Raw genomic sequence first — 22,777 nt, 5'->3', positions numbered from 1 at the left:
AAGAATCAAGAGAGACCTCAACAAGGTTTCAATAATAATAATGGAAGAAACAGGTTTAGCAATAGCAAGCCTTTTCCATCTCTTCTCAGCAACAGACAGAGAGCTCTAAGCAGAATACCTCTGACTTGGCAACCATGGTCTCTGATCTAATCAAAACCACTCAAAGTTTCATGACTGAAACTAGATCCTCCATTAGGAATTTGGAAGGACAGGTGGGTCAGCTGAGCAAGAAATTACTGAACTTCCCCCAAGCACTCTCCCAAATAACACTGAAGAAAATCCAAAAGGAGAGTGCAAAGCCATAAATATGGCCGAATTCTGGGAGGAAGAAGAGGCAGTGAACGCCACTGAGGAAGGCCTCACTGGACGTCCACTGGCCTCCAATGAGTTCCCTAATGAGGAACCTTGGGAATCTGAGGCTCATACTGAGACCATAGAGATTCCCTTGGACTTACTACTGCCTTTCATGAGCTCTGATGAGTATTCTTCCTCTGAAGAGGATGAGTATGTCACTGAGGAGCAAGTTGCTAAATACTTGGAGCAATCATGAAGCTAAATGACAAGTTATTTGGAAATGAGACTTGGGAGGATGAACCCCCTTTGCTCACCAAAGAACTGGATAACTTGTCTAGGCAACAATTGCCTCAAAAGAGGCAGGATCCTGGGAAGTTTTCTATACCTTGTACCATAGGCACCATGACCTTCAAGAAGGCCTTGTGTGACTTAGGGTCAAGTGTGAACCTCATGCCCCTCTCTGTAATGGAGAAATTAGGGATCTTTGAGGTGCAAGCTGCAAAAATCTCACTAGAGATGGCAGACAATTCAAGAAAACAAGCCTATGGACTTGTAGAGGATGTTCTGGTTAAGGTTGAAGACCATTACATTCCTACTGATTTCATAGTCCTAGAGACTGGGAAGTGCATGGATGAATCCATCATCCTTGGCAGACCCTTCCTAGCCACAGCAAAGACTGTGATTGATGTTGATAAAGGAGAGTTGATCATTCAAGTGAATGAAGAATCCTTGGTGTTTAAGGCCCAAGGATATCCCTCTATCATCATGGAGAGGAAGCATGAAGAGCTTCTCTCAAAACAGAGCCAAACAGAGCCCCCACAGTCAAACTCTAAGTTTGGTGTTGGGAGGCCACAATCAAACTCTAAGTTTGGTGTTGAACCCTCACATTCAAACTCTAAGTTTGGTGTTGGGAGGGTCCAACACGGTTTTGAGTATTTCTGAGGCTCCATGGGAGTCCTCTGTCAAGCTAATGACAGTAAAGAAGCGCTTGTTGGGAGGCAACCCAATGTTTTATAATTAATTATTTTCTTTTGTTATTTTACTTTATTTGTAGGTTGATGATCATGAGAAGTCACAAAATCCATTGAAAAGCAAAAAAGAATGAAAAACAGGAAGAAAACAGCACACCCTGGAGGAAGAAGCTGCTGGCGTTTAAACGCCAGTAAGCCTAGCAGTTGGGCGTTTAACGCCCAGTCTGGCACCATTCTGGGCGTTTAACGCCAGAAAGGGCACCAGACTGGCGTTAAACGCCAGAAAAGGGCTAGAACCTGGCGTTAAACGCCAGGAATGGGCATCAGCCCGGCGTTTAACGCCAGAAATGGGTCAAACGTGATTTTTGATGCCAATTGATGCAGGGATGACTTTTCCTTGACACCACAAGATCTGTGGAAAAACACCCTACCACTTTTTTTTTCACCATTCACCAAACCTCAACTCATCCTCACCATCACATCCACAAAACCCCTTCTCCCCATACAAGGGATGCACTTTCCTCTACAAGACTATTGGGAGCAACTAAACACCTCCCTAGGAGAATTGAGTTCCAACATGGGACAACTAAGGGTGGAGCACCAAGAACATGCCATCCTCCTCCATGAAATTAGAGAAGATCAAAGAATCATGAGAGAGAGCAACAAAGACAAGGAAGAGACATTGAGGAGCTCAAGCACTCCATAGGATCTTCAAGAGGAAGAACAAGCCGCCATCACTAAGGTGGACCCGTTCTTTAATCTCCTTGTTCTTTGCTTTTTGTTTTTCGAAAATTATGCTTTTGTTTATCTATGTTTGTGTCTTATGATCATTAGTGTCTTAGTGTCTATGCCTTAAAGCTATCAATATGAATCCATCACCTTTCTTAAATGAAAACTGTTTTTATCACAAAAGAACAAGAAGTACAGGATTTCAATTCATCTTTAAAACTAGCTTAATTAGTTTGATGTGGTGACAATACTTTTTGTTTTCTGAATGTATGCTTGAACAGTGCATATGTCTTTTGAATTTGTTGTTCATGAATGTTAAAATTGTTGGCTCTTGAAAGAATGATGAAAAGGAGACATGTTACTGAGGATCTGAAAAATCATAAAAATGATTCTTGAAGCAAGAAAAAGCAGTGAATACAAAAAAAAAAAAAAAAAACGAAAAAAAGAAAAAGAAAAAAAAAGAAGAAAAAGAAAGAAATAAAGTTGTGATCCAAGGCAATAAGAGTGTGCTTAAGAACCCTGGACACCTCTAATTGGGGACTCTAGCAAAGCTGAGTCACAATCTGAAAAGGTTCACCCAATTATGTGTCTGTGGCATGTATGTATCCGGTGGTAATACTGGAAGACAGAGTGCTTTGGGCCACGGCCAAGACTCAATAAGTAGCTGTGTTCAGAATCATCATACTTAACTAGGAGAATCAATAACACTATCTGGATTCTGAGTTCCTAAAGAAGCCAATCATTCTGAACCTCAGAGGATAAAGTGAGATGCCAAAACTGTTTGGAGGCAAAAGCTACTAGTCCCGCTCATCTAATTTGGAGCTATGTTTCATTGATAATTTGGAGTCTATAGTATATTCTCTTCTTTTTATCTTATTTGATTTTCAGTTGCTTGAGGACAAGCAACAATTTAAGTTTGGTGTTGTGATGAGCGGATAATTTGTATGCTTTTTGGCATTGTTTTTAGTATGTTTTTGCTAGTTTTAGTTGAGTTTTTATTATTTTTATTAGTTTTTAGTTAAAATTCACTTTTCTGGACTTTACTATGAGTTTGTGTGTTTTTCTGTGATTTCAGGTATTTTCTGGCTGAAATTGAGGGACCTGAGCAAAAATCTGATTCAGAGACTGAAAAGGACTGCAGATGCTGTTGGATTCTGACCTCCCTGCACTCGAAGTGGATTTTCTGGAGCTACAGAAGCCCAATTGGCGTGCTCTCAACGGCGTTGGAAAGTAGACATCCTGGGCGTTCCAGCAATATATAATAGTCCATACTTTGCCCAAGATTTGATGGCCCAAACCGGCGTTCAAAGTCACCCTCAGAATTCCCAGCGTTAAACGCCCAAACTGGCATAAGAATGGGAGTTAAACGCCCAAACTGGCACTAAAACGGGAGTTAAACGCCAAGAAGAGTCTCTACACGAAAATTACTTCATTGCTCAGCCCAAGCACACACCAAGTGGGCCCGGAAGTGGATTTTTATGTCATTTACTCATTTCTGTACACCCTAGACTACTAGTTTTCTATAAGTAGGACCTTTTACTATGTATTTTCATCTTGGTTCTTCTGGTTCCCTCTTTGGGGCCGAAACCAATGATCACACTGTTCTTATGTATTTCAACGGTGGAGTTTCTACACACCATAGATTAAGGTGTGGAGCTCTGCTGTACCTCGAGTATTAATGCAATTACTATTGTTCTTCCATTCAATTCCGCTTGTTCTTTGTCCAAGATATCACTTGTTCTTCAACATGATGAAGGTGATGATTGATGCCCATCACCATTCTCACCCATGAACAAGGTGACTGACAACCATTCTTGTTCTACAAGCATCCGAGGCTTAGTGAATATCTCTTGGATTCTTCGGAGTCTTCGTGGAATAGGCAGGACCTGATGGCGGCATTCAAGAGAATCCGGAAGGTCTAAACCTTGTCTGTGGTATTCTGAGTAGGATTCAATGATTGAATGACTGTGACGTGCTTCAAACCTGTAACCTACTGGGCGTTAGTGACAGACGCAAAAGAGTTATTCTATTCCGGTAGGGGAGGGAACCAAACCGGTGATTGGCAGCACTGTGACAGAGTGTGTGCATTAGCTTTCACTGCGCAGATGGGAGGTAGCTGCTGACAACAGTGAAACCCTACACGAGCTTGCCATGGAAAGGAGTAAGAAGGATTGGATGAAGACAGTAGGAAAGCAGAGAGATGGAAGGGAAGGCATCTTCATATGCTTGTCTGAAGCTCTTACACCAATGATATACATAAGTATCTCTATCTTTATCTTTATGTATTTTCGTTTATCACTATACCCATTTGAGTCTGCCTGACTGAGATTTACAAGATGACCATAGCTTGCTTCATACCACCAATCTCCGTGGGATCGACCCTTACTCACGTAAGGTATTACTTGGACGACCCAGTGCACTTGCTGGTTAGTTGTGCGAAATTGTAGTGATCACAATTTCGTGCACCAGAGATTCCTTTATGTTAGTAGAAAAAGAAGGGAGTAGAAGAATGAAGAAGGAGATTCGGATTTTTGGATGAAGAGAGGTGAAGAGAAGTGTTAGTAATTAAATAATTAAATGGAAGAAGAAAGGAGGAGGGAGATTTCGAAAATAATTTTTGAAAAGGGGTTAGTGATTTTCGAAAATTAGAGATAAAGTGTAATTAAAATTAAAACATGAAATAATTAGTTAATTAAAAAGAATTTTTGAAAAAGGGATGAGATATTTTCGAAAATTAGAGAGGGAAAAGTAGTTAGGTGGTTTTAAAAAAAGATAAGAAACAAACAAGAAGTTAGTTAGTTGATTGAAAAAGATTTGAAATCAAAATTGAAAAAGATAAGAAGATAGTAAGTTAGATAAGATATTTTGAAATCAAATTTTGAAAAAGATAAAATTTTTGAAAAAGATCAAAATAAAAGATAAAAAGATTTAATTCAAAAATTTTGAAATTATTTACTTCACTAACAAGAAACTACAAGGTAAGATTCTAGAACTTAAAGATTGAACCTTTCTTGACAAGAAAGTAACAAACTTCAAATTTTTGAACCAATCACATTAATTATTAGTGAATTTTCGAAAATATGATGTAAAGATAAGGAAAAGATTTTGAAAATAATTTGAAAAATGTTATTGAAATTTTCGAAAATTTAAAAAAAAAATGAAAAAGATATGATTTTTGAAAAAGATTTTGAAAAGATAAGATTTTTAAAATTGAAAATTTGACTTAACTCATAAGAAACAACTAATTTTAAAAATTTTTTTGACTTGGTCAACTCAAATTTTCGAAAATTTGGAGAAAAATAAGGAAAATATATTTTTTTGAATTTTTTTGAATTTTTTAATGATGAGAGAGAAAAACATAAAAATGACCCAAAACATGAAAATTTTGGATCAAAACACAAGATGCATGCAAGAACACTATGAATGTCAAGATGAACACCAAGAACACTTTGAAGATCATGATGAACATCAAGAACATATTTTTGAAAAATTTTTTATGCAAAGAAAACATGCAAGACACCAAACTTAGAAATCTTTAATGCATGGATTCTAACAAACAAAAAATGCATATGAAAAACAACAAACAACACAAAACAAACAAACATCAAGATCAAACAAGAAGACTTGTCAAGAACAACTTGAAGATCATGAAGAACACCATGAATGCATGAATTTAAAAAAAATGCAAGAAAATTTTTAAAGCATGCAATTGACACCAAACTTAAAAATTGACTCAAGACTCAAACAAGAAACACAAAATATTTTTGGTTTTTTTATGATTTTATGATTTTTTTGTATTTTTATTATTTTTTTCGAAAATTATATTAAAAAAAAACGAAAATAATAAAAAAATATTTTGAAAGATTTTAGAAAACTTTTTGAAAAGAAAATTACCTAATCTGAGCAACAAGATGAACCGTCAGTTGTCCATACTCGAACAATCCCCAGCAACGGCGCCAAAAACTTGGTGCACGAAATTGTGAATATGCTTGAATTGTTGTTCGAAATTAATTCCCCAGTAATGGCTCCAAAAACTTGGTGCACAATACCATGGCTTACATACATTCTTCACAACTTCGCACAACTAACCAGCAAGTGTACTGGGTCGTCCAAGTAAAAAACCTTACTTGAGTAAGGGTCGATCCCACAGAGATTGTTGGTATGAAGCAAGCTATGGTTACCTTGTAAGTCTCAGTTAGGCAGATTAAAATTGTTTTATGGTTTCGGAAATTAATAAAGAAGAAAATAGATAAAATAATAAAAGGGATAGAACACTTATGCAGATTCATTGGTAGGAATTTCAGATAAGCATATGGAGGTACTGTATGGCTCAAGGACGCCTGCTCTCCTACTGCTTCAACTCAATCCTTACTCCTTTCCATGGCAAGCTGTATGTAGGGCATCACCGTTGTCAGTGGCTACATCCCATCCTCTCAGTGAAAATGGTCCTCTGCGGCTGTCACTCGCATGGCTAATCATCTGTCGGTTCTCAATCAGGTTGGAATAGAATCCATTGATTCTTTTGCGCTTGTCATCACACCCAGCCTTCAGGAGTTTGAAGCTCGTCACAGTCATTCAATCCCAGAATCCTACTCGGAATACCATAGACAAAGTTTAGACTTTCCGGATCCTCATGAATGCCGCCATCTATCTAGCTTATACCACGAAGATTCTGTTGGGGAATCTAAGAGATACACATTCAAGCTCTGTTGCATGTAGAACGAGAGTGGTTGTCAATCACGTGCGTTCATAAGTGAGAATGATAATGAGGGTTATCTAATCATCACATTCATCATGTTCTTGGGTGCGAATGAATATCTTGGAATAAGGATAAGAGAGAATTGAATAAAAGAAAATAGAACTGCATTAATACTTGAGGTACAGCAGAGCTCCACACCCTTAATCTATGGTGTGCAGAAACTCCACCATTGAAAATACATAAGTAAAAGGTTCAGGCATGGCCGAATGGCCAGCCCCCTAAAACGTGATCAATAGCCTCTTAGGATGAAGAATAAAACAAAACTGAGACCAAAGATGTCTAATACATTAGTAAATCATCTTATTTATAATAAACTAGCTCCTAGGGTTTACATGAGTAAGTAATTGATGCATAAATCCACTTCCGGGGCCCACTTGGTGTATGCTTGGGCTGAGCTTGATCAATCCATGAGCTGAGGCTTCTCTTGGAGTTGAACTCCGAGTTATGACGTGTTTTGGGCGTTCAACTCCGGATCATGACGTTTTTCTGGCGTTTAACTCCAGACAGCAGCATGAACTTGGCGTTCAACGCCAAGTTACGTCGTCAATTTCCGAATAAAGTATGGACTATTATATATTGCTGGAAAGCCCTGGATGTCTACTTTCCAACGCCGTTGAGAGCGTGCCATTTGGAGTTCTGTAGCTCCAGAAAATCCATTTCGAGTGCAGAGAGGTCAGATTCCAACAGCATCAGCAGTCCTTTTGTCAGCCTTTTTCAGGGTTTTGCTCAAATCCCTCAATTTCAGTCAGAATTTACCTGAAATCATAGAAAAACACACAAACTCATAGTAAAGTCCAGAAATGTGAATTTAACATAAAAACTAAGGAAAACATCCCTAAAAGTAGCTTGAACTTACTAAAAACTACCTAAAAATAATGCCAAAAAGCGTATAAATTATCCGCTCATCAGTTAACTTAGTTAACGTGAACTCTAACGTGGAAAAGGAGCAACAATGCCAACGTTAGTGACACTCACTTTTGTCACTAACGTTGGATCATTAGCATTGCCTATGTTAATTCTCACGTTAAGATTGTTAACGTGAAAGTTAACGTGGAGTTGAATTCAAAGAACCAATGTTAGTGACACTCACTTTTGTCACTAACATTGGGAGATGGCTTCATTTACTACGTTAAGAGCCACGTTAACTTAGTTAACGTGAGTCCTAACGTAGGAACTTTAGGCAATTAGAACGTTAGTGACAAAGGTGAGTGTCACTAACGCTCTCGAAGGTGAAGAACACCCACGTTAAGAACCACGTTAGCTAAGCTAACGTGAGACTTAACGTAGGGGCAAGAGGCAAGCCAACGTTAATGGAAAAAGTGAGTCCCATTAACGTTTGCGAAAAGGGCCACAAGCCAACGTTAATGGGAAAAGTGAGTCCCATTAACGTTGGCCAAGAATTGAATAGGAGACGTTAGTAGTCACGTTAAGACTACTAACGTTGGAGTTAACGTGGGTATATAAGGGTGGAACGTTAGTGGAAAAAGTGAATGCCACTAACGTTCTCGCACCCAAAAATGTGACTCAACGTTAATTTCACTAAATGCCCAAGCCTAACTCATATTTCTTTGCAAGGTGGGCCCACTAAAGACGAGAACTGCTTCAACTCAAGGTCCAGAGACCACATCCAAGACTTAAAGAACTCACTAGAAGATCATGAGGAGTAGTATATATAGGAGTAGTTTTGAACTAGAGAGGAGCTTGGAACTTCTGGGCACTACTCTCTATAGATTTACTTTTTCTGCACTTTAGCATGGATTCTTCTTTTCTGCTATTTTTCATTTCTAGAGCTATGAACAACTAAATCTCTTTCATTGGGTTAGGGAGCTCTGTTGTAATTTGATGGATCAATTATAGTTTTCATTCTTCTTCTTCTTTCTTTTCTCTTGATCTTACTAGAAAGCTTTCAATCTTAATTCAATTGGTTAGTTGTCTTGGAAAAGAAACTCTCCATAATTGGATCTCCTTTGAGCCTTGGAAAAGGAATGAGGAGATCATGCTAGAAATGCTTTCTCATGTTGGACCAAATTGGGGTTTAGATGGATATTGTGACATGTAATCCTACCAACACTTTGATTTGGAAATACATGTGGTATAATCAGTGACCACACTTCATCTCTTCCCATGAGCAATTAAATCAAGGAATTGGGCAATTGTTCAAGCGTAGAGAGATTGGATTGCCAAGGAATTGGGATCCAATCACTTAAGATTGCCAAGGAGATCAATGAATGCATTGATTGAGGAAGAGATGAGAATGAACTTGATCCGGAGAATGCAACATCTCCTGAACCCAATGATTTTCCCATATCTTATCTTACCCATTCTCTTTACTTTCTGCCATTTAATTTCATGCTTATTACCCCAATTCCCCATTTAAGATTCTGCACCTTAATTCCTTCTATTTACTTTCCAGTCTTTTAATTTTCTGCAAATTCTAAATCCAATTTCTGCTCAGCTCAACTAGCACTTTCTTCTAACTAAAATTGCTTGACCAATCAATCCCTGTGGGATTCGACCTCACTCTACTGTGAGTTTTACTTGACGACAATTCGGTATACTTGCCGAAGGGAAATTTGTTGAGAGACAAGTTTTCACACATCACGTATTTGCTCGAGGACGAGCATAACTCTTTAGTTTGGTATTACAAAAGCATTACTTTTTGACTCCCACCACTCCTAAGTATTTCTCCAAAGACTGATGAAACCTCAAGAAAGATGAAGGGAAAGGCACTTGCCTCTACTTCCCTCACCTCTTTTGTCACCAATAGAATTTAGTTGAAATTATCATAGAAGAGGACAAGCCCATACTAAAAGAAGTATGGAGCATGTTAGAGAATCGGCACATGGGCAACAACAAGAGAATGTGGAGCCGCCTTAATAGAAAATCCTTGAGATGCCTTAAGGGATATATTTTCCTCCCCAAAATTCTTTTAGGATCAACTGAACACCTCTGTAGAAGAACGGAGTTCAAATGTGGATCAGCTAAAGTTAGACCACTAAGAGCAGTTCACCTTCCTCCATGAGACAAAAGAAGATCAAAGAACCATGAGGGAGGAGCAACAGAGGCAAGGGCGTGACATAGAGGAAATCAAGCACTCTATTGGATCCTCCAGAAGGAGTAGTAGACACCATCACTAAGGTGGATTGACGAACGCCCGATTAGCATAGGTTAGGAATTTGATTATCAAAATGGAATCGGCGTTGTAAGTATAGTTCTAACCCAAAAAATTGACCATCGATCAAATGTTATCACAATTCAAACCAAATATAAACCAAGAGTATTTAGCTCCCAGGTCGTTCTCCCTAGGAATTACTCAATGGCAATGAGTGTGCAAGTTTTGGTTGTAGTGATCAAGGGGTTTTCAATGAAGAGATGAACATATAAAGCAATAAAAGAACATGCAAAATTGTAATGATTGAACTAATGAAGCAATTAAAGAACCGAGTGTGTAATATAAATAAGTAAAGTATGAAAGAGATTAACATAGCAAAATGTGAAAGATTGAAAGCATAAAAAGGGGTCTTGGCTTGGAGTGAGCTAGGGATCCTTTCCTTGTTGGAATCACAACTATGACAATTATAATGGATTAGTCTCACTTGATCAACCCTCACATCGGAAGATAAGTTAAATGAGCATAAGTGTCCTTAACCCACAAATCCTAAATTGCTTGCTAATTGCCTTAGCAACAACTTAGCGTTAGTGGGAACAAGAGCAATTAACAATCCAAGAATTGACACTAAATGTTGGACATCCCAACTCTAGGAACCCAATTGCTCACTTTACCCAAGCCAAGAGGTAAAAACTTAGCCTAAAACCATGTTTGACATTTTATCAAATACTTGGTAGGCCAAAAAGCTTAAACATGGTGAGAATGAGAAATGACTTGAAATTAAAAGCAACAATTGATCTCAATCAACAAGAATGACATAAGAAAGCATGAAATGAACATCAAACATCAAATTCATCAACAAGGAATTTAAATTGCAAGAGAGAAGTAAAATTGAACTATAACTTGCATTAGAAGAAAATGTAAGAACAAAGTAACTAGAAAGAGTAATAACAAGAGAATACTTACAATGAGACTTAGCAAAATCCAAGATCAAAAATGGAAAATGGCACTTGAATGTAAAATCCTAATGAAAACCCTAGTAGAGGCTGAAGAAAACTTAGAGAAAAACTAAACTAAAACTTCCTACTACTACTCCTAAAACTACCCTAATGACATCCTATGCTATTCTCTTCATTCTTTATCAAATATGAGCTAAGAGACTTCAGAAATGGGCCTCCAAAACCTCAAATCGCGAGTCACGTGCCTTTTTAATGAAGTCATGTGCGAACACCTCTGCGGACGCATAAGCGTGTGCGTCCGCACACTTTGCGAATTTTCCTTCCTGTGCGCACGCACGAGATGCTTGGCTAGATGCACAACGCGCTCTAATTGGTCCACGCGCTCTTGATTGGGTTCTTATGCGGACACACAGGGTGCTGTGCGTACGCACACGTCTCAAAACTCTTCTCCTTTGATTCATCATGCTTCATCGACTTTGCATGCTCTCCTTCCATTTTCTCCAACACATTCCTACCTCATACACCTAAAATCACTCATAAACAACATCAGGCATCAAATGGAATAAAATGGAACAAAAATAGATCAAATAGAGCGTAAAAGAGCATGTTTTCACAATCAAGCACAATTTGGGAGGAAAGATCAAAAGCATGCTATTTAAGGTAATAAGTGCAAGTTTATGTGATGAAATCCATTCAATTCTAGCCAAAAATCATCATCAATTATGGATTCATCATGGATTCGTTCCCTTTACTCCCCTGTTGTTTATTTTATTTTCTATTTTCCATGTGTTTTGTTTTATTGTCTGTTTCTAGTGCATAATCATCTGTCTTGATATCTTAAAGTTATGAAATATTCCATGCATATCTCACGTTGCTTAAAAGAAAAATTTTTAATTGAAAAAGAAAATTAAAATGCATGAATCTTTGAGTTATATAATAAGAATAGTCAATTATTTTGATGTGGTGGCATTGCTTTTTGTTTTCTGAATGTATGAATGAACAGTGCATATTTAAAATTGGAATTAAGAATGTTGGCTCTTGAAAGAATGATGATGTAAGTAAAGTATTATTGGTGATCTAAAAAACCAAAAAATTGATTCTTGAAACAACAAAAAGCAGCAAAAAAAAGCATGTTGCAATAAAAGAAAAAAAATATACATACAAAAAAAAAGCAGTAGAAAAAGCCAATAACCCTTTAATCCAAAAGGCAAGGGTAAAAGGATCCAAAACATTGAGCATCAATGGTTAGGAGGGCCTAAAGGAAACAAAATCCTGGCCTAAGCGGCTCAACCAAGTTGTCCCTAACTATATACTTGTGGTGTGAAGGTGTCAAGTAAAAAGCTTGAGACTGAGCAGTTAAAGTCATGATCTAAAGCAAAAAGAGTGTGCTTAAGAACTTTGGACACCTCTATCTAGGGATTCTAGCAAAGCTGAATCACAATCCAAAAGGGTTCACCCAGTTAAGTGTTTGTGGCATTTATGTATCCGGTGGTAATACTGGAAAATAAAGTGCTTAGAGCCACGGCCAAGACTCTAAAAGATGTGTTCAAAAATCAAAAAGAACTAAACTAGGAGGGTCAATAAAATCATCTAGATTCTAAGTTCCTAAAGATGCCAACACTTCTATGTTTCAATGGATAGTGAGATGCCAAAATTATTCCGAAGCAAAAAGCTACTAAGTCTCACTCATCTAATTGAAACTAAGATTCATCAAGAATTCTGAAATTTATTGTATCTTACTCTTCTTTTTATCCTACTTAGTTTTTTAGTTGCCTGGGGACAAGCAACATTTTAAATTTGGTGTTCTGATGAACGGATATTTTATACGGTTTTTGCCATCATTTTCATATAGCTTTTAGTATGTTTTGTATAAGTTTATTAAGTTTTCATAGGTTTTAATGCAAAATTCACATTTTTGGATTCTACTTTTAGTTTGTGTGTTTTTATGCAATTTCAGGTATTTTTTGGCTGAAATTGAGGAGTTTGAGCAAAAGTTTGATTCAGAGACACAGAAAGTGCTTTAGATGTTGTCAGGATCTGACCTCCTTGCACTCGAAAGAGTTTTCTAGAGCTCCAGACATCCAAATGACCAAATGCAGTGTTCTCAACGGCTATGGAAAGCTAGCATCTAGGCCTTTTCAGAAATGTATAATAGTTTATACTTTGTTTCAAAATTAAAGGCCCAAAACTAGCATTCAATGCCAGCTTGCAGCCCTATTCTGGCGTCCAATGACCAAGGGAGAAGATACCAGCGTCCAACGCCCAAAAAGGACCCCTAGCCAGCGTTTAACGCCCTAGAGGCCTCCTAGCACATGGATCCCAATCAAGCTCGGGCCAAACACTCACCAAGTGGGCCCCAGAAGTGGATTTTAGCACTAAAAGACTATTATTTTAGAACTTTTATACTTTTTGGGGATCTTCCACCATTTTACACGTTTATCATTGTATATTCTGTCAGAATGAATTTCTAAACCTGCTAGGTTGAGGAGAGGAGCTTGATGTGTGGAAAACGATCCAATACAAAACTCATCGGCAAGTGTACCGGGTCGCATCAAGTAATAATAACTCACATGAGTGAGGTCGATCCCACAGGGATTGAAGGATTGATCAATTTTAGTTTAGTGGTTGATTTAGTCAAGCAAACAAGGATTGATTTGAGTGATTTGTAGTAGACAGAAGATAAATTGCATGAATTATAAAGGGGAAAGGGATGAATTACAGAAATTAAAGAGAACTAAAAGTAAAGGTGCTGAATCTTAAAGAACAAGAAATTAAATGACTGAAACTTAAATTGCAAGAAATGTAAATTGAGGTAACTTAGAGTGCAAGAAATATAGATTGCTCGAATGAAAAAGGGATTGAGAGACTGGAAATTCAGAATTTAAGCAAGAGAAAGTAAATTGCAACAATTAACAAAGCAAAAGGTGAATTGAAATTAACTAGATCTCAAATAGAAAATAAAATTTGATTGCAGTAGTGGTTCAGCAGAAGAACCAAAAAGAAAATCAGATCTCAGGACTCCAAAGACTAGATAGCAAAGTCTAGATCTCAATTGCCTTCCTAGATCTAAGTTCACAAAGCAATTAAAGAGAAATTGAAGATTGAAGCAGTAAAGGAAATTGAATTCAACTTAATTATGCAGTAGAAAAATCAAAGAGATCTTAAATGGAGATTGAGACAGAAGTTCCTTAATTCTTCACACTTAAGACTCAAACAAAACCCAGTAAAGAAAACAAAAATATTAGAGGAAGAAGAAGTGAATTCTCTCTTCCAATTCTCAAGCCAATTGCCGAAAATAGAGAATGAAAATTTAAAACCAGAAGTTCAAAAGCAGAAAATGAAAAGTGAGCTCTCAAGTTGACAAAAGATGAAAATTAAAAATGAAAGTCCGCTTCCTTCTAATCCTAACTAACACCTATTTATACACTTTCTATTTTAGATCTAAGAATTTTGAGTAGGCTTGAAAGATGGGTGAAGAGTTGAATTAAATTGGATTTTTAAGTGAATTTCAGCCCAAGTGTTGCTCCCAGGAGGATGCTCTGCTCTTGTGGAGAGCGGAGCATTGGAGCCTTGTGTGTGCCAAGGAGTAGAGCTCTGCTCTCCTTGTGAGCGGAGCATTGGAGCTGCCAAAGGGAGGTCCCAAGTTCGAATCCTATAGAGTGCATTGCTTGGCTTTTTTTCTTTTTTTGGCACCAAAGTGGCTTTCTTGACACCTGATTTACGCACAAGGCTTAGCTTCCTAGAGACCCTTGGTTCGAAACTTGGTGGAGGAAGTTGCTGCATTTTTTCCTTGGTTTCCTTGGCACCAAAGTAGCGCCTAGGCCTTTACTTCCTTGGAGGTCTTGTGTTCGAACCTTGGAAGCTGAAAACAAGCCAATTTTGGCTTGTTTCCCTTGCATTTGAGCGCTGCCCCCTTCCCTCTTGTGATTGGGTTCGAAACCCATGGGGGGCATTTGGAGACATTTTCCTTCAATTTTCCTCCAAGAGAAGCCCGATAATGCTCCCAAGGAGAGCAGAACATTGTTTTTCTTTTCCTTCTTTCTTGGCTTCAATTTGTGCTCCGCTCTCAAGGGGAGCAGAGCATTGAAGCATGCCTCCTTGGTTCATTGTTGTGCTCTCTTGGAGAGCATTGTGCTCTTGGAGAGAGCATTGTGGCTTCCTCCTTCAATGTTGCGCCACACTCTTTTCTTCTTTTGCCACACTATTTTCTTCCTTGGGCCACACTTCTTAAGCCACGCTTTCTTCTTTTCTTCTTTTCTTCACCTACAAGTAATCAAAGCAACCAATCAAAGTATCACCAAATTCACAAGGTTCATAAATCATTCAAATATCAATTAAATTTAGCTTGAACCTCATGATTTAGCATCAATTAAAGGGTGGTTGATTGATTCAAATAAACCATGCAATTCCACTCTAAATTACTTACTTATAATGCAAGAAAGTGCATAAAAACTAGTGAAACAAGTGAAATTAGCTTGAAAAATAGGTATATGATGACTTGTCATCAAAGCTCTGCTAAGTTTTATGTATTAATAAAGTACTACTGTTCTATCTCAATACGTGTTTGATTCTCTATTCTAAGATGTATATCCGTTCTTCATCATTGTAAATGCGTTGAACCAGCACAAGGTTATGTCATTCTACAAGGGTTCAGAGTGACTCTTTCATCGGATAATGATGAACCACTAGTTTGATTTTATATATCTTAGACGGCTAATCTACGACTTTGTTGGGGACTTGTGCTATGGGGATATTAGAGTCTTTGTGGTAGAGGCTAGAACCAAAGGCACAACATTCTCTGATCCAAAAGATTCGACCATGTCTGTGGCATTTTGAGAAACAGTAGAAGCCCTGTTATGCCTTTCGAAGAAAATAGGGGAAAATGAAAATGGAGTAACGTTTGGTGTGGAGCTTGTGGGTGGAGGGAAAGGGACGGTGATGGACTGTGACGCTGGTGAAGGTGGGAAGAAAAGGAAAAGATGCGGTGGTGTTAGAGTTAGAAAGTCGGGCTGTGATGGTTGCGTGATGTAGGTTCAGTGGTCTCTGGATTTGCAGACGAGGGAAGAGCAGGTAGAACCGTGGACTAGACAGGGGCTGGAGCTTTATGTCAGCAAAAGATGGGAAGCTCTAAGGTTACGACCAGCGGCAAAAACAGAAGGCAACGATGGTCCTGGGCCTGCGGAGGTGAGGCGAGGGGAAGAAGAAGAAAGAGAGAGTGAAAGAGAAGAGGTGGAAAGAAAAGGGGAAAGGACGCGGTGGCGACAGCGAGTGGAGGTTGGGTAGGCCTTGACGGCGCCAGTGACTGTTGAGTGCCGCGGTAGTGGGTATGTAGAGGAGCAGAGAAGGGAACAGGGGTGAGAAGGGATGAGAGAGAGGAAGAAGAGACGAAACGGGGTGAGGGTGTGGTGGTTTGGTTGACGGCGGTTACGGTGGCCGTTGATGGTAAGGAATGGTGGTGGTGGTTCTTGTGTCTTGGAGGTTAAAAGGGGAATGGGGAACGTTAGAGGAGGGGAAATGTATGGTGACGCGAAGAGGATGGGGGCTTGTTTTTCTATCGTGCGAATGCACGGATGGGGAAATGGGCAATTGTGCGTATGCAACATGTTGTGCGAACGCTATGAGCAGAGGGAATACATGAGAGTGTGCGTACGCACGGAGTGATTTTTTTTATGATCTCACCCAACATGCATATAAACAAAAATAACCAAAATATGCAACTATTCAATTATTCAAATTAAACTTTAAAGTTAACAATTTTTTTTTTAAAACAAAACTATCTATTCAAAGCATTTTTTATATGTACAAACAAGAATCTAGCGAAACTATTTCAACTATCCAAAAACAATTTCAAACTTTTTTAAAGCATGCAATTCAAGTCAAAAAGGTAATTTAAAACAAGATTACCAATTATTCAAGTATGCATTTTCAAACAAAAAATTATTAAGGCAAACCCACAACTAAGAGACATATTTACAAGAATGATGTAAAGGAGGAAAGTGGGAAAATTTTACCTTAGTGAGGTGTCTCCCACCAAGCACCTCTATTTAGAGTCCTTAAGTTGGACCTTTTGAGAAGCTCTCATCAAGGAGGCTTGTGCTTCCATTCTTCTTTGAATCTCCACCCATGCTTGCATTTTTCATGGATTTTGAGATTTCAAAGCTTGTGAACCTAATCTTCTTGTGGATTCTCTTCATTCCATCTAGGTGACAAACATGTGGAATTCTCAATTCCTATAACACAATAGCAACAAAACTCATAATGCAGTGGGTGAGAATTCATTAGAGAAAAAGGTAACAAAAACAAAAGATAATAAGAACAAGTAAAATAAACTCCTAAAACTAGCAAACACAAGCAACCAATCAAAAACAAACTATTTACATATTCAAATATTAACAATAGCCAGCAATGTAACACCATTGCAAATTTTCGGCAATGGCACCAAAAACTTCATGATGGCCAAAAGTGGGTTAGGAATTTTTCTCAAAATAGAATTGGTATTGGAAGTATAGTTCCAAATCTACTATCAACCAACATCAAAGTTTAAAATAAAGGATTGTCACAATCAACACAAAATAACCAAGAGTATTTAAACTCCTGAGTCATTCTCCCTAGGAATTGCAATGAAGTGCTCAATTATTGGCTATGAGAAATTGGGGATTGTGATTGCAAGTGAAAAGAAAAATAAAAGGCAAGAAATTCAACAAGCATGCAAGGAATTAAATGAGAAGCAATTAAAGCAACAAAAATAGAATTCAAGTGGCAAAAAGGAACTCTTGGCAAGGATTGGGTAATCGAGGATTCCTATCCTAGTCATAGACCACAAACATGGTAGTTGCGTAGAATTAATCCCAATTAGTCTATCCTAATATCAAGGATAAGTCAAAAGGGCATCATTGATCTTAATCCATAAGTCCAAGTAAACTCACTAATTACCCAATTCCTGACCAATAGTGTGAAAAACTATACAAAAACTATAAGAGATATTTTATCAAACACCTAACATACATAAAAGGAAAAATATTATAAATTACAATAAAAATAAAATCTATATTACCAATTTCATGAGAATAATAATAAAAACTTAATAAGCATTAAAGAAAGATAAAAAAATCAAAATTGAATTAATGGAACTAAAATTAACCAGTGTTCATAAACTAAAAGTGGCAAAGTTGAGAAAATAACACAAGAAATGAAGATGATCAAGACAAGAAAGCATGAAAACATAAAAAAACTATACTAAAACAAGAATTAAAGACTAAAATTAAAGAGAAATTAAGCTAGAAACCCTATTTCTAGAGAGATGGGGTAGCTTCTCTCTCTAGAAAAACTAAGCTAAAACATGTAAAAACCTAAACCTAATTGTTCCCCCTTCATCCTTCTTCAATTTGGCTTGAAATAGCTTCAGAAGTGAGTTGGATTGGGCTTTGGAGGACCAGAATTCGCTACCAGCAAGTTGCAATTAATGAAGTCACGTGTTAGGACTTGTGCGTACGTACAGGTGTGTGCGCACGCACACTTGCTGATTTTCTTCTCGTGTGTACGCACAAGTGTTTGCGTACACACACCCAAACTCCATGTCCACTTTAGACATATACATATCATTTTGAAGCCCCGGATGTTAGCCTTCTAGTTCCACTAGAACCACCTTATTTGAACCTCTGTAGCTCAAGTTATGATCAATTTACTGTAAAGAGGTCAGAATTGACAGCTTTGCAAATCCTTCATTTCTTTAATTCTTCTACTTTGTATGCGTTCCTAATACTTCTTCAAGCCATTCTTGCCTTCAAAATCTTAAATCACTCAAACAAACATATCAAGATATCCAATGGGAGAAAAGTGAATTAAAATTGGCAATTTTAAGCATAAAAAGTATGTTTTTCACAATTAAGCACAATTATGAGAGAATTCACAAAAGCATGCTATTTTAATGAATAAATGAAAGAAAAGTCAATGAAATTCACCTAATTAAAGCAAATAAATACCATGAAATATGGATTCATCACCAACTCTCCTCTTTTTACATTAATCAAGGCTCTCGCAGATGCTAGGAATGGCCTTCCTAGGATGATGAAGTCATCATTTCCTTCTCCAGTATCAAGTATCATGAAGTCTGCAGGGAGGTAAAGGTCTTTACACTACAAGAAAAAAAGCGTGGCAAAAAGCTGAAAAAAGCGTGGCGATAACTTTTCGCCACGCTTTTTGAGCTACCGCCACGCTTTTGAAAGGGTGACCTATCAAAGGGTGGCGGTTGCTCTATCGTCACGCTTTTGGTGACCTATCGCCACGCTTTTTCTTTTGCCACGCTTTTTACAACTGGCCACCCATTAAAGCGTGGCCATATGCGAGAGATACGGCCACGCTTTAGAAGCGTGGCCATAGGGAAAGATACGGCCACGCCTTAGAAGCGTGGCGATAGGGAGAGATAGGCCACGCTTTGGAAGCGTGGCGATAGCAAAGATATACAGCCACGCTTTAAAAGCGTGGCGAAAGCCTTGTTAAATTAAAAAAAATAATATTTATTTTCCTTACTTGATCTTCATTACTACACAATATAAATTTTCAATCTTTTTTTATTACCAAACCTACAAATATAGTATGCAATTTTTATTACAAGACAAATCAAACAATAATTAGTGACATATATAATTTACTATAATTGTTTTATACATTAAAAAACTAATACTCAAATACAAAATAAATCTCGAGTTCAAATTCCAAAACTAAAAACCGAAGAAAAATACAAAAACAATACAAGTTAGAACTGCTCATAGTATATCAAATTACACTAATAGAGATGATCATCAACCTAAATACTTGGTAAAAGATCAGAATCAACCTAAAACTGCTCCACTTTGTGCACGTTCAAGTAATCCATTCTAATACTAGCCTGCAGCAAAATATCAAGAACAAATTGAACCAACAAAAACGATATATAATGATTTATAATGCTGTATCTCTAACTCATAATGATCAAGTGTCATTATCTTTTTAATATAATCTTCAAACTTCAGAAATAAACATGATTGGTTGAGATATTGATGGTGCAATGTGCTCAGATTAAGTGTATTATGAACCTATGTGCTCCATAAGAGTTGCAACCCCATCGCAAAACTGTAGCAGTTCCATCTCTTTCTATTAGAAATTTAGAACTAGCTAGCTCGATTTCTTTGTATCATAATGAATAATGAATATCAATTATCTTTTCTTTTTGTATGTGAAGTAATGAATATGATGCACATCAAAGATAGTTATAAATAACTAAGATATTAATAGAAACACAAAATCGAGACTATGTTATAAATAACTCCTAAATCAAACAAATACGCAGATACAAGATCCTCACAAAGTCAAAATAGTGTATCTAATAGTACTATAGTAGAGAAGTAAAGAAGACTTAGATTACTAGCTCAACTTGTTTGGAGGCCCCAAAATCTGCAAGTTTAATGCAACCTTTATTATCTACAAGAATATTGGCCCCCTGAAATTGATTACAATTGAACATTAGTAACTCAAAAAAGGAGATCTGACATGCTAATCAATGATACTACAAGAAAAATCACATTATTATTATTATTATTATTATTATTATTATTATTATTATTATTATTATTATTATTATTATTATTATTATTATTATCAAACTTTGGTGTCAGGATTCAGAACGTTCAAGACACAACTCAAAACTGACGACATTTCTTGGATTCAATATTTACAAATTGTCTAAAGATCAAATCCATAAAAGAATTGCTGCATTTAAAGAGAGGAAATTACAATATTGGACCTACCCAAAAGCTTCAACCTATTTGAATTCTTTTGGAATGTATCTTCTAGCTTTCTCTGCCTTCACAAGATGGAGTTAATACAAGGCACTGATAAACAAAGAAACAGAACAGTTAATTAAAGAAACAATTCCCATTTCCCACAAATTAAAGTTGAACATACATAAACAACACTTAGAGAAAGATTTATTGTTACAATTTTGCAGACTTAATGAATTACCTTCCTCTAAATACCCATGTGATGTCTTGTAAAGCCACCAAAGTTGTTTCCAACATGTCAAGGCCAGCCTGGTTTGCAAAGATAAACACCGGCACCGACTACGATCCAGACAGATAATCATATATATCTTAAATTAAAGGCTTTCATGGAAATGATGAACTCTACTATGAACAAAACATCTGCCATACCTTCAAAGAACAGCACAAAATGGCATCCTGATGATGCCACAAATGTTTAAGCACTGACTCACCAATGAGAGAATCAAATCTCAGCAACTCTGCCCCCAAATAATAACTGTTATTAGAAGAAAAAAGAACACAAAAGTGAAGGGCATCATTAGATACTTTTCAAGAATGAATATTCAACAATAAAGCTTGAACACAATACAACAGATGCAGACTTGCCTATAACTGCAGCAGATCCAGTTGGCTAGTGTAAGAGACTCTGGAGAACCAGGAGAGAGTTTTGAGCCAACTGCCGGGTTTATACCAGATGGAGAAATCGCCATGGCAACCCTCTGCACAGAAGGAAGAAAAAGGAAGGCAATTGAAGAACAGAATGAAAGAATGGTAGCATCTCTTGTTTGTTTCTAGATTATATGGTTCAGTAAAAAATTATAACCAACTCACATCATCCATATAAGAAGGCAGAACCTAAGGTATAAAATATAAGCATTTCATTTCCTAGTTGTCCTAAATGTTTGAATCTATCTATTCTGCCATTCCAGAAGCCATCTTGTAGAAAAAGCAACAAAAATAAGGTAATCCATACCTGATATTCAAGTAATGGTTTGACACACTTTGGTTTGCAAGAGTCTTCGAGGTATCTCTTTTGATCAACGGGTTCGTCGTCAGCCCTAAGTGCAGGTCAATAAATAAGAAAACAACAAATTAACATAGGATCAGATCCATGGGAGAAATCAAGTACAAAGAGAACAGATCTGACTGAGGAGACTTACATTGCAGTTAGCGTTGGGAGCAGAGAGAGAGAGACGACACTGACGATGCAGAGGAGATCGGCGAGGAGGGCGACCCTAGTGACGAGGGGGAGACGAGGCAGAGGGGAGGCTAATGGCGCAGCGAGGACGGTGCTGGTAACGGCGGGGATCTGAGCTCTTCCAGGGTTGAGAGATGGGAGTTGAGAGTGACAGCGTAAGATCGAGTTGAGAGTGAGAGAGTAGTGCCGAAGCTTTCTTTGGGCTTATTAGGGTTTGGTGAAGAGATCATACCTTTGGAATCGGAGGGCTTGGAGGAGAAGAGAGCGTCGCGGATACCTTGCCGTCGCCCATGTTTGGTGGAGCTTGAAGGTGAACAAAGAGATGAAAAGTATGAAGAAGAAGATGAAGATTAAGAAGATGAAGAAGATGAAGAGTATGAAGAGTATGAACAGTGACGAGGGCGAAGGGTGAAGGAGCTCTTCCAGGCGAGTGTGGTTTCGAAGGGAAAAGAAGATTAGGGTTAGTGTTTACCGGGTTGCGGGTCGGGTTGGTGTCCATGGGTTGGGGACCCTCTTGCCATGCTTTTACAACGTAACTGTTTCTCTCTACGGCCACGCTTTCGAAGCGTGGCAGAAAAAACCTTTTGGCCACGCTTTTAAAGCGTGCCAAAAGAGGACCAGGATATAGCCACGTTTTCCAAGCGTGGTCCTAATGAAACCCTTTCACCACGCTTTTAAAACGTCCTTGTTGCTCTCTATGGCCACGCTTTTGAAGCGTGGCAGTTTTAAAACGTGGCCGTTTCTCTAATCAATTGCCACCCTTATAAAAGCGTGGCCGTTGATCCTTTTCGCCACGCTTTTGAAGCGTGGCAAAAAAAAAGGTGGCCAAATCTCTAATCTATCACCACCCTCATAAAAGCGTGGCCATTGACCACTTTTGGCCACGCTTTTAAAGCGTGGCAAGAAAAAAGCGTGGCCATAGGCCTTTTTTCTTGTAGTGTTAACCTTTACTAGAACGTTT

At 37.8% G+C, this 22,777-nt stretch overlaps 1 protein-coding gene across 1 annotated transcript; it reads right to left on the bottom strand.

Annotated features, from left to right (window-relative positions):
* Positions 1 to 20,677: 20,677 nt before the first annotated feature.
* LOC130949606 (uncharacterized) lies at positions 20,678 to 22,108 on the bottom strand. Its single transcript, XM_057878277.1, has 7 exons — positions 22,049 to 22,108; positions 21,779 to 21,927; positions 21,592 to 21,676; positions 21,225 to 21,337; positions 21,009 to 21,114; positions 20,821 to 20,918; positions 20,678 to 20,690 (listed from the first exon to the last, which is right to left on the bottom strand). The coding sequence occupies exons 1-7, from the start codon at positions 22,106 to 22,108 to the stop codon at positions 20,678 to 20,680; spliced, it is 624 nt and encodes a 207-aa protein (XP_057734260.1).
* Positions 22,109 to 22,777: the final 669 nt, after the last annotated feature.

Source organism: Arachis stenosperma, chromosome 9 (assembly GCF_014773155.1).
Source record: "Arachis stenosperma cultivar V10309 chromosome 9, arast.V10309.gnm1.PFL2, whole genome shotgun sequence".
NCBI classification, from domain to species: Eukaryota; Viridiplantae; Streptophyta; class Magnoliopsida; order Fabales; family Fabaceae; genus Arachis; species Arachis stenosperma.
Note: the sequence above shows the minus strand (reverse complement) of the source record. Positions and strands in the feature narration are given on the sequence as shown.